The 13,969-nt window shown below is 41.4% G+C and overlaps 1 protein-coding gene across 2 annotated transcripts in view; it reads right to left on the bottom strand.

The window, feature by feature from the left end:
• Positions 1 to 13,537, bottom strand: part of LOC149551417 (adaptin family protein) — a 123,665-nt gene extending 110,128 nt beyond the window's left edge. The window contains exons 1-3 of one of the 2 annotated variants that reach the window (XM_089786926.1): positions 13,406 to 13,537; positions 13,220 to 13,292; positions 12,498 to 13,014 (exon numbers count right to left, since the gene is read on the bottom strand). In XM_089786926.1, the coding sequence (XP_089643052.1) occupies positions 12,498 to 13,014; positions 13,220 to 13,272 (570 nt within the window). In that variant the 5' untranslated portion in view covers positions 13,273 to 13,292; positions 13,406 to 13,537. The other variant, XM_089786927.1, reaches the window with a different exon arrangement.
• Positions 13,538 to 13,969: the final 432 nt, after the last annotated feature.

Here is a 13,969-nt window from a genome sequence, read left to right as displayed (position 1 = left end):
CAAACAATAAAGCACTAATCAAAATTATTCATCGGGAATAAGAAAACCGGATATCACACAAGCAGCAATCAGATCACATAACAAAAAAGGATTTTTCCAACGGTAGTGAAAGCAATCAAAAAGGAAATGTCAGTTTCAGCATTTGAGTTACAGCAACTCTAATCAACTCACACTTATAATCATTGGTATATCTATTATGTTAATACCCTTGCCCATTATGATTATTAAATAAATGTAAGTTGTATATATATCAGAGACACACACACATACAAACATATATATACATACACACACACACACACACACACACACACATATATCTGTGTATATATGTGTTTGTGTATATATATGTTTTTGTCAATAAAATGTATAGTGTAGCCGACAGGTAGAGTAGTATCCGAACAGGCGCATGACGCTTGAGTCACCCTTTCGGAAAGGTATATGTACACGTCCGAAATGGACTTTGGAGTCATCCTTGTAACTGGTGTAATCATTGTATTCGGATGGTAATCAGCAAATGCATACATGAATAAAGTATCTATTCTATGTTATATCGTGTTATACATGTGTTAAGCTTTTTACCCTGTACGGTAAACATTTGGCGCCATTGCCCAACAGACCTGGAATGAAGGAATGATATGAAGATTAATGCTGAATTTGCTAAACAAGGATAGGAACAAGGTGAAAGATAAGGATGAACTACGTACAGCACAAGAAGTTTTAATTTTAGCGCAGCAGGCAGAACGCAGGCAGAGACTTCAGCAGATTGCCGAGGGGCACCGAAGGGGTGAAGAGGCACAGACGGAGGGAGTGCACTCACCTAGTAGGCTGAGGAGTGCCGAGGAATTGCTGGAAGAGACTCGACAACGCTTAAATTTGGTGGAGGAAACAAGAGAAGAGTTCCTTAACCTATATACGCCAAGAGGGAAGTGTCAGAACGGAAGGGAAGCATCTCGCACGGCTCGGAGTGCCGAGGGAGCACGAGTGTGGATTGATCTCTTCGTTCCTAATACATCGGACAAACGGATACAGGCGGAGAATAGAACAACATCACTTGAAGACCTTTCACCAAACAATGCAGTTGTTGGAAACAAGACTATTATACAGAATAGCGCGAAAGTACAGAACAGCGCAAGAGTGCAGAACAGCGAAGGAGCTCCGAACAGCATAGGTGCACAAGTACCTCAGAATCAAAGAAAAGTAACGATGGCAGGTCCTAAAGAAAAGTTGCCCAAGTTTCATGGTGATGGTACAACAGACCCTATCAAACACTGTAAAACATGTGAAACCATATGGACAGCAAATGGTGTGACGGATGAGGATGACTGGGTGAGACAATTCCCAGCGACCCTGCGGGATGTGGCAATAGATTGGTTTTCCGACACCAGTCCTCAAAAACTTAATACATGGGAGAATGTTAAAAAAGAATTTATAGCAAAATTCAGATTGCTCTGAGATGATAATGAAATAGTGGCAGAAATATACAGTACTAAACAAGGAAAGAATGAAATAGTCTGGACTTATGCCAGACGATTAAAAGAACTGATTGGAAAGATGGAGAGTCAACTAGCAGATGGGTTAAAAAAATGGTGGTTTGTAGAGGGGCTACGGCCGGCTCTTAAAAAGAAAATGAAGATTGTACCACCGTCGTCGTACACCGACGCATATACTCATGCCATGGATCTGGAAAGTGAACAAAAGACGAGTAAGAAGAAAAAGCATAAATCTTTTGATTCGGATGATTCATCCTCGAAAAGTAGCAGTAGTGATGAGAAGTCGAACAAAAAAGTGAAAGCATTACAAAAAGACATGCTTCGGATGATGAAAGAATTCAAGAATTTAAAAAAGAATCTGAATACCGTGAAAGGAGAATTGTGGTGCACAGATTGCAAGGAGGATGGTCATATGAAGGGTTCATGCCCGAAGAAGCAGTTTTGTGACATATGCCAAGTAGCGGGACATTCACTGAAGGAGTGTCCGTTTAACTTGAAAGCAAAAGGACACTAGCAGGTGTTACTAACACAGGAAGCGTCCAATAACAGCAATAACACAAGTAATGATGCAACTTCGGGTGGATATTGGAATAATAATAGATGCGGAAGGGGTGGAAACAATAATACTAACAACGGAGGCCGGAGTAGAATATAGTATGATGCAAGCAGACGACCGATGATACAATGCCAAGCATGCAATCTTTGGGGTCACTTCGCTAGGGACTGTCCTACGAAGGAGACGCCACAGCTACTGTGCAGATGGTGTGGTCCAAGAGACCATGAAGATTCTAAATGTCCGAAACAAGGCGTAAATCTATTAAGTATTGAAACGTGTGATGAGAAGGTACTGGCGATCACACTGGAACAGGCAAGGAAAGCAAAATATTCGAATGTGGAAGAAGAGAAGGAAATGTTACAAAAAGCCCGAACGGAAATAGAAAAGCAAATGAAAGCAAAGAAACTACAAGTGAAGGACACAGCCGAAACATCAAAAAGAAACTTGGCAGAACAAAGCATGGTGAAACAGATAATGCAAACAAAAGTGTCGATTAAGCTGAATGACCTCCTTCTCACAATGCCACAGTTGCGTACGGCAATGATAAATATGATGTCATCCCCGAGGGTGACAGAGGAAGCAAAAGATAGTAAGGAAACAATGGCAGCAGCAATAGACCCGATGTTGTTGGCACTTATGACAGGTAGACACTTGGCAATAGTGGAGATGGGCATTCTGGGTACTGTGTTGACGTATACAATAGTAGATGGAGGATCAGGGGTAAATGTGCTACCTGAAGATGTGTGGAAAAAACTTGGACAACCAACACTATGGCCGCCTACTTTCCAATTACTCACAATAGATCATAATGGAATAAAGCCGTTGGGAACTCTGATGGCACAGCCGGAAACAATTGGGACACAACCCTTTTTACTGAATTTTGTGGTCATTCCATTGAAGAGAAGAGGGTATGACGCCATCCTGGGGCGAGGGTGGCTAGTGCAGGCAAAGGTAAAGCACGATTGGAAGCGGAACACCCTGTCTATGGAGAGAGGAGGCAGGAGATTTATAATTGATTTACATATACAGATGGTAGGAGAAGAAGCAGCATCGTCGGACTCAGAAGGCGAAGGCGAGAGTGACAACGAAGGGAAAAAGAGGATGGAACTGGATGAAGAAGGGTTGTTGAGATTAGAAGGAGGGTCAACTGATGATGACCTAGATTCAATAAATGGATTGCTACACTGGTAAATGGAAGATTATGAGGTTTTTCCAAGTTGCAACGTCTTGAGTGTTGACGAAGAAAAAGCAGGCGATGAGTTTCTGAAGGAGTACATTGAACTGAAGGAGGAAGAAGCGCAAGTGGATCAAACACCAGCCCATACGTTCAGCAAAGATAAACCGATGAAGTATGAAGAGCCGACGATGAAAACAATGAACTTGGGTGATGAGGAAAATCCGAAGAACATTCTTGTAGGAGATGATTGGGACCCAGTGTTGAAGGCAACAGCATTCAGGATATTCATGGAGTACAAAGATGTTTTTGCTTGGACATATAAGGACTTAAAAGAGTACCACCAGAGCTATGTGTCCATCGGATACCATTAATCGAGGGTGCAGTACCCGTGCAGAAGCAGCCGTACCGAATGAATAAGAACTATACAATGCGGGTCACAAAGGAAATTGACAAGATGCTGGAAGCAAGAATCATTTTTAAAGTACAAACAAGTGAGCGGGTATCACTGATCGTGATATCCCTGAAAAAGGACACGACACAAATAAGAATATTTGTGGGCTTTCGATGTTTGAACGCTGTAATAATTAAAGACCCGTTTCCAATACCCTTTACAGATAGCATTTTGGAGGAAGTAGCAGAGCATGAAATTTATTCATTCATAGACGGATTCTCAGGGTATAATCAAATATCAATCGTAGAGGAGGATAAGTTAAAAATGACATTCATTGTGGAGGATGGAGTATATGCATCCAACAGGATGTCGTTCGGATTGTGCAATGCCCCAGCGACGTTCCAAAGGATTATCTTGTACATATTTGATAAAATGTCAGTTGGAAATTTTAAGGCATTCCTAGATGATTGGTCAATTTTTAGCATAGAGGACAAGCATATAATGGCGTTAGGAGAATGCATGGAGAGGTGCAGATGAGCAAGATTGGCGTTGAATCCAAAGAAGTGTAGATTTATGGTGCCACAGGGAAAGCTGCTTGGACACATAGTTTGTAAAGAAGCATTAAAGACTGACCCAGACAAGGTCTGTGTGATCTTGGAGATACCGCCCTCGACGGATGTGTTGGAAGTGAAGTCATTTTTAGGGCACATCGAGTATTATCGGAGATTTATTAAAAACTTTGCGAAAAAAATTTATCTGCTGGACAAACTCACCTACAAGGGTGAATCCTACAGATGGGAGGCTGAACGGAATGAAGCTTTTGAGGAACTGAAGACAAGGTTGGCTACGGCTCTGATTTTGGCCTATCCGAATTGGGATAAAGAATTTCATGTCCATGTAGATGCCTCAAATTATGCCATCGGAGCAACACTGGCACAGACTAGTGACCATGGGTTGGACCATCCAGTGTACTTTACAAGTAGATTATTGTCAAAGGCAGAGAAAAATTATAGTATGACGGAGCGAGAGGCATTGGGGATGGTGTATGCCGTATAGAAGTTTAGGCATTACTTGTTGGCCACTCCCTTTGTATTCTACGTAGATCATCAGGCGCTACTGTACTTAGTGAATAAGCCAATTATTCAAGGAAGAATAAGTCGATGGTTGTTGTTATTACAAGAGTTCACGTTTAAGATTGTGGTACGGCCAAGGAAGAGTCATGTGACCTGTCGAGAATAAAATCGGGGGAGCCACCTGAGGGGGTTAATGATGATTTTCCAGATGCGCAGCTATTTCACATCACGGTACTACCAGTTTGGTACACACGGATCGAAGAATATTTATCAACGGGGCAATTTCCAAGTGACATGCCACCCAGTGAAAGACGGAAACTGGTATTGAGAAGCTGAACCTTTCAATTAATCAATGGACTATTGTATAAGATGGGACCAGATCAGATTTTGAGGCGGTGTGTTCTCGAAGAGGAAATTCCGAAAGTACTAAAGGAGGCACACAAAGGCCCAGCAGGAGGACACATGGGGCCGGATACTACTGCACGGAAGATACTTCTGGCAGGGCTATGGTGGCCAACCGTATACAACGATGCTAGAGAATGGGTCGTGGCATGCGATACATGCCAGCGAGCTAGAAAACCATTGAAGAGAGATTTTATGCCCTTGACTCCCTCGCAAGCACAGGAACTTTTTGAAAGGTGGGGATTAGATTTCATTGGACCACTGAAGGTGAGTAAAACAAGGTGCCGATATATTGTGGTAGCAACGGAGTACTTAACTAAATGGGTGGAGGCACGGGCATTACCAGATAATTTGGCAATAAGCATAGCAAAAATTTTATATGAGCAAATTATTACAAGGTACGAGATCCCCCTCCAATCGACAAGTGATCGGGGAGGACACTTTGTCAACCATGTTATCAGAGTACTCACTACGGAGTTCAAGATTTACCATTCATTGTCGAGCCCGTACTATCCAAGGGCTAACGGACAGGCCAAAGCAACGAACAAAATCTTGGTTGGAGTAATTTATAAATCCTGTGCAATTGAGGGGGAGGACTGGGAAGAAAAGTTACCATCCGCCCTATGGGCGTACCGTACTTCATACAAAGTGACTACAGGACATACCCCGTTCCAGCTAATGTACGGACAGGAAGCAGTAGTACCGACAGAGTTCATGATACCGAGTTTAAGGATAGCACTGGAGAACAAATTGGGTGACATGGAGAGCTTACGGGAGAGACTAAACAATTTGAACAAACTTGATGAGAGACGGCTGCAGGCGCAATGGGCCATCGAAGTAACACAAAACAGGAGGAAGGCATGGCACGACAAACACTTAAAATTAAACAACTTTCAACCCGATCAGTTAGTACTGAAGTATAATGGATAGAATGAAATTAGGCCTGGGAAGTTCAAAGTTAAATGGGTCGGACCATACAAAATACGGGAAGTTGGATATAATGGCGCAATTAAGTTGTGGACACTGGACTGGAAAAGAAATACTAGATGTCGTAAACGGATCGAAGTCGAAAATATACCGTGAACGAAATCACCCCCTACTAACAAACAGCTGAAGGAAGAGAAAAAACGTCTGTAAATAATGTATATATGTTTAACATTAAAGTTGAATATAGTTTTAAAATGTCAAGTGATAAACTATAGTTTTAAAAGTATGAAGTGATAAAATAATGAAACATGAAGCATAAAGTAAATTTATTAAGATGGGAATTTTAAATATTAAAAGTGGGGAGCAGAAGTCTGTCGTACGGCCTTAGAAGATATCATCAAAAGGAAAAGTATGAAGAAAAGCCTGGGCAAAATAATAAAATAATAAAAAGTGAGTTTAGAGAGAATAGTAATAAAGTGAGTTTAGAGAGAATTTGAAAGGAGTTTAGACGACCATATGGCTTCAAAAGGCTTATGTTTTGGAAATAAAAATCGTATGGTCTCAAAAGAATATAAGATGTAAGCCAGAACTCAAAACAATCACAATTGGAAGATCCAGAAAATCCGTATGGAGAGAGCAAGGAACCATATCAGAAAGACCATACGGCAGATAGAGGAGACCAGATATTAATGACGATACGACATCAAATACAGCAGAAATTGAAGACCGTACGGCCTGTGAGGGACATCACCGTACGGTGGTAGAAGAAGAGTTATTAGTAAAAGATAAATCAAAAGACCGTACAGCCATTTAGTTTTGGACTCTGTGCCGTGTCGAGTGAAATTGCTGAGAAAAAGCCTTCGTACGGACATTAGGAGGAAGACAAAACCATCGTACGATGGTGGGGGCAGAAGCACAGAAAAGCAATCAGTTAAATACAGGATTTTGAAGTCGTTTCAAAGCATAGAGAGGATAAATTGGAGCCAGGCCACAAAGGAGAGGTGACGTGAAGGCCGTACGGCCAAGAGTGACAGAAAAGACCGTACGGTGATGCTGTACAGCCAGTCGGAAGCATACACAAGAAAATATTACAATTAGCCATACGATACATTATGCATGGTAGGAAAACGTGGCAAGAACCATACAACACAAATAGAAAAGAATTGAAGGAAAAAAAAAAGCCCGTGCGTGAAAGCTCATGAGGAAATAAAATCCATACGAAGGAACCTGAAAGGATTTCAAACAATTACCAAGCAAAGTCAAGCCAGTGGCAGGAAGGAACTTCCGTACGATAAGAAAGGGGAAGGAAGGAACTTAAAATGTACGGCCCATAACACAAAAGAGAAACTATACAGTCAGGCTAAACTACATTAGAAAGGAAGATCATACGCTAAGAAGAAATTGAAACAAATCATCAAGGCTGAGCCGTACAGATTTGAGACCATAGGGAAAAGAAAGCCGTACAACGTACGGCAAGAGGGAATAAACTTGACTATAAAGTATGCAAATGCTAGGAAATTTGGAAGCCGTACGAATCATTGAAGAGGAGTTAAGTTGTTTCAGAACAGCAAGGAAACCGTACTAAGCAGGAAGAGTTACAGCTAAAGCCATACCATAGAAGTTGTTCACATAGTTTGGAGAAGCCGTACAGTACAAAAGCCAGGACAAGAAAGGAGATTGTGAAAAGTTTGTACAGGAGGTAACTACCCTAACAGTTTGAGATTTATTCACAAAACGACAAAAGGGTGACAATTATGCAGTCAGCTGGAAAGAGGGCTTGGAAGAGGAAACTAGACGAAGACACTGCCATGAACAAGAATGCGAAGACACTACCTTTTGGAATTCGTGTAGCAAGAGGGACCTATAGAGGGCCTGGTGCAAGAACTAGTGCAAGTGCAAGTAAAAAGAAAGCTAAGCAACCGAAGCAGCCGGGAGACATTCTTACAACACAGAGTATCACATTCGAAGGGTTAAATGGTGCAGAGTGCTGGAAGCAGTGGCAGGAGAATCCAGATAACCATCTGGTGAAGGCTAGTATCAGGAAAGCTCAAGTGGAATGGGTAGTGCAAATGCCAGTATTTTGCATTAGAGACTACGAAGGGTTTTTGCGTATTATGATTGAAACATATGACAAGTTCTCTCGAACCAATGCATTTGAGTATTTGGATCACAAATTAGTAGTATCATTCAAACCGGCTGATTTTACGCGAGTATTTGGCATACCTAGTCATGCTCAGGGCGGGAGAAAAATAGATAGCAAGCCAAAAAAGTTGAGCTATGAAGTGAAACTGAAGTTGATACAGCTTGTGTGCCGAGACCTGTCGCAGGCAGAACAAGAGGTTCTTTCAAACATGTCCAAAGGCAGAGGGCTAAAGAAATCTAGTATCCAGGAGGGGCATTGACGTTGTTTGATGGACATAGTTAAAAGCCGCCTCACAAGTTCGAGCCGCGCTTCAGATATCTCTTTTCCCCACGTAGCCATGATGAACAGAATTTTGCACGGCAAGATTTATGATTGGGCAGCATTATTGGCCGAGCGGATGTCAGAGTTTATGACATTGCAGCACAAAACGTTCTATATGCCACATTATGCTATTGGTCTGTTCTTGGATGCAACGACGCGGATGATCCCGAATGATGCACTCGAGGCAAAACCAGGACCACTCGCGCCTAGCGAGCCACCTATTATGCAGTTGAGGCATCTGGATACTCTTGGCACCAAAATTGTAGGACAGAAGCGACCAAGGCCAAATGGTGGAAACACAGATAGTGGCCGAGAGAAGACATCTTCAAAAGAGAGTTGGTCTAAGGGGGAAGCAAAAGACGATGAAGAGGTTGAGGTGATCACGGCTACACCTTTGAGATTTCCACGGCCTGTGCTTTCAACCACGACACACTTGATTCCTATAGGCATACATGGTATTCAAGGGTTTGGACAGCTCAGGCAACCAGTGCTGATGACACCAGTTTTAGCTATGACGCAGCCCATTGTAGAGACACGAGTTGTAGCGGAGTCACATCTGACACCGACAAAGATGGCAGCTCCGGAGGTACCAATGGAGCCGGCTTGTGAGACTCTACCAGATATAGGAGAGGAGATTTTGGTACCTAATATAGAGATAGACACAGAGACAGGGGTGATGGAGATAGCGACAGGCAAGGAGTTGGGGGCATCAGGCATCAGACTGGATGTAGTAGGTTCTGATGTGGTGATCACAGTAGATACAGCCCTGTTGGCATCACTGGAGCAAGATAGAGAGTCGTTCCCAGAGGCTGAGTGCTTTCCTGAGTACAAAGTTCCACCAAACCCCCGCACCTCGAGTGACGTACTTGCCGACACCCATACGGGAAGCAATTCCGGAGAACCCAGTACAGGAGGTTGGGCAAGCATAGAGTGAGGGAGTACCACATAGTGCTATTGAGCGTATGGCGGAGGCTGTGGAGAGGGCTATGGGTACACAGCAGGAACACCCAGTAGCGCAAGAGACAGTGATGACAGAGGCAGTTTTTCTTGATGATGTCGCAGCTCTAGCATCTCACGCTCGCCAAGTGTTAGCTTCGGCTAAGACTCAGGCGTTGGAGTTAGTTGTGAAAGAGTTGGAGGGAGTCATAGCCTTCATGAGGTTGGGATGTCCAGCTGCGTTTAGAGTTTGTTTTGAGGAGAGAGGATGGCCAGATGTAGAGACCACAGAGATGCGTCAGGACTGGTGCACGACGCGAGACCCTGAGATGGAGAGCTGGGTAGAGGCTCTGATTCATGAGATAGCAAAGTTATACAGGGAAGCATACTACACTCTTCGAAGGAGTCAGGCGAATCAGGCAGCAGCTGAGAGAGCTCAGGAGGAGTCAGCTGCCAGGTTAGCTTCCGAGAGGGCAGCCTGAGAATCTGAGAGGGTGGCCTGGCAATCCGAGAAGATAGCCTTGTTAGCAGAAAAAGAACAGTTGGCAGCAGAAAAGGAAAAGATTGCAGCAAAGAAGGAGGAGTTGGGAGAAGTCAGAGAGATGATGCAGTCAACCCTGGAGCTTCAGATGGAAGTAGAAGCAGAGCTGAAGATCAAGAAAGAACAAGTCTACAAGTTACGGATGGAGCTGAACAAGCTAAAGACGCAGACGCATCTCTCTGTCTAGTACTTATGCATTGATGTATTTTGTTTTGAAATTTTGTTGTATGGTCGTCCGGAGACGACTTTTCTTTTTTGGGGGGGATGATGTTGTCGGTAAAATGTATAGTGTAGCCGACGGGTAGAGTAGTATCCGAACGGGCGAGTGACGCTTGAGTCACCCTTTCGGAAAGGTATACGTACACATCCAAGATGGACTTTGGAATCATCCTTGTAACTGTTGTAATCATTGTATTCGGATGGTAATCAGCAAATGCATACATGAATAAAGTATCTGTTCTGCATTATATCGTGTTATACATGTGTTAAGCTTTTTACCCTGTACAGTAAACATATGTATATATGTGTGTGTCTATATACAAACATATATACACGTGTGTGTGTGTGTTATGCTCAAGTCTATATAAGATATGGTGACTATCATTTACCAACATTAATACTGTTGACTATGTTACCATGATGACAAACATGTGAGAAATATCTGATTGTCTGAAATTCATATTGAAGGGAAGGGCCGGAAGTGGAAGCAAAAGGGGTTTGAGAGGGCTAAGCAAATAGGTAGTCCTAGAGTTGAAGACAATGGCTCCTGGGACCAATGGGCCCTTAGGTAGAAGAGTCAAGGAACCTGCTTACACCCTCCACTTAACTCCTTAAGATGGTATGTATTTTCTGGTAGATGAGGCAAGATGGCAAAAGCGTGTACAAGCTGCCAAGTGAGAGGGCTTTGGTAGGCATCCCTCTTGAGCTTGGTGCAGAAATGGCTTTGGGTGGACTCATTGTGTCTCTTCTTCCAAACCGTAATCATTTGTATAGCATTATTGATCATCTACAAATATGATGTGGTTTTCTTAACCCTCTGTGTGTGTGTGTGTGTGTGTGTGATAATCTACAAATATGATGTGCGCGCGCAGGGTTCAAGGCTCAGGGCGCATCACAACAGAGATATTTAATTGCTAAGATGTAGTCCTCACTCTAATATGTTGCAATTGTGATTTTAGGGCAAATTAAAATGAGGTTATTACATCATTTTTTTCATTTGAAAACTAAATCATGTAGCTCTGATAAAGATATTTGAGGGACCACTGTATACGCACAAAGAAACATTGATTGGTGTATTTCAGAAATTGGAGAATTGTTTACCGAGACTTGGTATACTGGTGAAATTCATGCACCTTTTGAAAGAAAACACCTAGAAGGTATACTCACTGCACAAAAAAGGATCTCAATCTGACAAACAAAATAGCGTGTAGCTTATTCTATTCACTCAATTCTAGCAATAGTATTCCAGACTCAGGTTAAAACAAAAATATCAGTTCTATACTATTATTTTATTGCTATTACCATGTTTCACAGACCATACCATTTGGATGCTTTATCACCGACATCAGTTAAGATAAGCTTATTCAAAAGACAACAAAACATGTCTCAAAAAAATTGAACAGGAGTTCATTCTGTGATGTCAAATAAAACAGGATGTTTTGATGAAAGAGACAAATACGTTTCCCCTGGCAGAGCAATTCATTGGTAGCGAAGTCCCTTCCCTGAAGGAATCCAACTATCTCAGGTCACCCAAACCTTGCCGGTTCAGAGTTCAAAGACATTGAGAAAGCGAATAAACTCAAATTTAGACGTTATAGAACCTCTACAAGTTCCTCAACATTACTGCTCAATAATACCAGGCCATGGGATTAGAATCTTGATCAAGATATCAATGTGCCCAAAAGAGCTAAAAAAATTCAAAATCCTGAATTCAGTCTTCAGCCTCCACAGCTACATATTTCAGAATCTTATTTGAATTGATTCCAAGATTTGAATCCAAAAATTGGTCGATAGAGTCATTTTAGACCTCATTATTAACTGTTTTCACCGCTTCTGTACTTTTCAATTCAACCTACACTGGTCATTTGTTGACATTAATGATATATTCTTCTTGCTAGCACCTTAGTGGAGTTGGTATTAGAATTTCTCGAGATGTTTGCGTTCTAATTTTTGTTGACTTTTACTGTTTTATGTTTTTGGGCCAGTGTGAGATTGATGTTGTAACACGTAAAGGATGAACGTCCTCTGCAGACACTGGCCCTAGATTGATGTCAGTTTTACCATTGTAGTTCTTAGGGAAAAAGCTGAAAATTGTTACTAAACCAAATCCCCCAGATTCCCAAACAGACCAAAAGTATCTAACTCGATATTCAAACCTTCAAAAAATGCAAATACTAACAAAACAAAATGCGCTTGATCCATTAATAGCCAATGCTTTTTCAGTACCAAGAGAAACACGAGCATTGACCAGCTCAAGATTACCTCTACTAATCTGACCACACTCTAATTATAGATCAAAAAATAAGCAACAAGTTTACCTTGGCATCAGGATCGTGCATCATAAGTGCCTTTAGGGCCACAGGGAAATCAGAATCAATGCAAGTAGATGGAGAGATGTGATAGAGCTTTAATGCCCCGATGGCCGCCACTGTCCTCACATAGCTATTGCTGTCCTGAAGCCCTGTTCTCAGAGGACCCACAAGATATTCCACCAGGTTTTTCACTCTGAGAGAACAAAGGCTCCTGAGAGCAAGCCCTCTGATCATGGGATCTTCATCCTGACAATCCTTTTGGAGAAAATTGATGGTCAGAAGAGCCAAATCTGGATGAACCTTTGCATAATTGCCCACATAGAGATAGCACATCTTCTTTAACACAATGTCTGATGTTGCAGAGCACATGACCATTTCACTAAAGAGGGAAGAGACATCGATCCCTACGGTCATGTACGATATGACCTTCTTGTATAGTTCCCGTTTCAAGTCTTCGGCTCCCGCTGCTCTGCTCCCAGCTAATTGCCTCAGTTGGGTTTTCAATTCTCCTACTTCACCCTTGCTGCCAGAAATTAAAATTAAAATTTAGAATTGGAAATTTGAAACTCGATGGGAAAAATGACCACGAAATCAAATAAGAGGCAAATAATGAAAAGCTGAATCGAATTTTTCATTCTCATTTTCTCAGTGAGTGTTTAAGATTTGGTCGAGAAAACATCAGGAAATAGGAAACAAAAACATCCTAAGAAATCTGAAAATTAACATACCCAGATGGCTGGGAGGGAGGTGGAAGACGTTGAGATTGAACAGGCGGAGCCATTATTGCTTCTTTCAATCCACCTGAGGTGCAGTAATGGAGAAAATCAGAAGAATGTATAGAAAAATACCAAGTGTTGGATTGAATTCGAGGACAGGAGAAGTCGAATTAAAAAGCAATACATCAAATTTAGTACCTAAGCGAAAAAACAATTTAGTACTTGCGAGATCTGGTTGCTCCTGCCGTATGAATTATATATTTTTGATGTGAGTTTAGTAGACTAGGGGAAGCATGGTTCATCTATGAATTTTATTTTGTAGATTTTGTTAAATGTTTGAAAGGTTTGAAAAGTGATTATTAGTGCTGCCCAAGGCAGAAAATTAATGGAATCACCAAGTTCTCTAATCTAAAAATTTTATTGATATACTAATGTTTGCAAAATGTTTATTAATTTACATTTTTTTTGAAATTGAAAAATACAATTTTTTTTAAACTTTATTGATTCATGATAAAAAAGACAATGAAAAAATTTAATTTTCTTCATTAAAAATATTACTCTTTTTTTCAACACCTATATTAATGCAAGCATTAATTGCAACCTTATTTTTTCTCGTGACAAGTGGATAAACTTTTTTTTTTAAATAATCATTTTTCTAAACTACTGAATGCATTAATTTCAATTTTATCTTTTCCACATTTGTGACAAGTGGATAAACTTTTTTAAAAAGACAATTAGTTTTAATTGATGTTTATCTTTGTA

The sequence above is a fragment of the Cupressus sempervirens genome, chromosome 6 (genome assembly GCF_028749045.1).
Source record: "Cupressus sempervirens isolate cs-2001-9-10 chromosome 6, ASM2874904v1, whole genome shotgun sequence".
NCBI classification, from domain to species: domain Eukaryota; kingdom Viridiplantae; phylum Streptophyta; class Pinopsida; order Cupressales; family Cupressaceae; genus Cupressus; species Cupressus sempervirens.
Note: the sequence above shows the minus strand (reverse complement) of the source record. Positions and strands in the feature narration are given on the sequence as shown.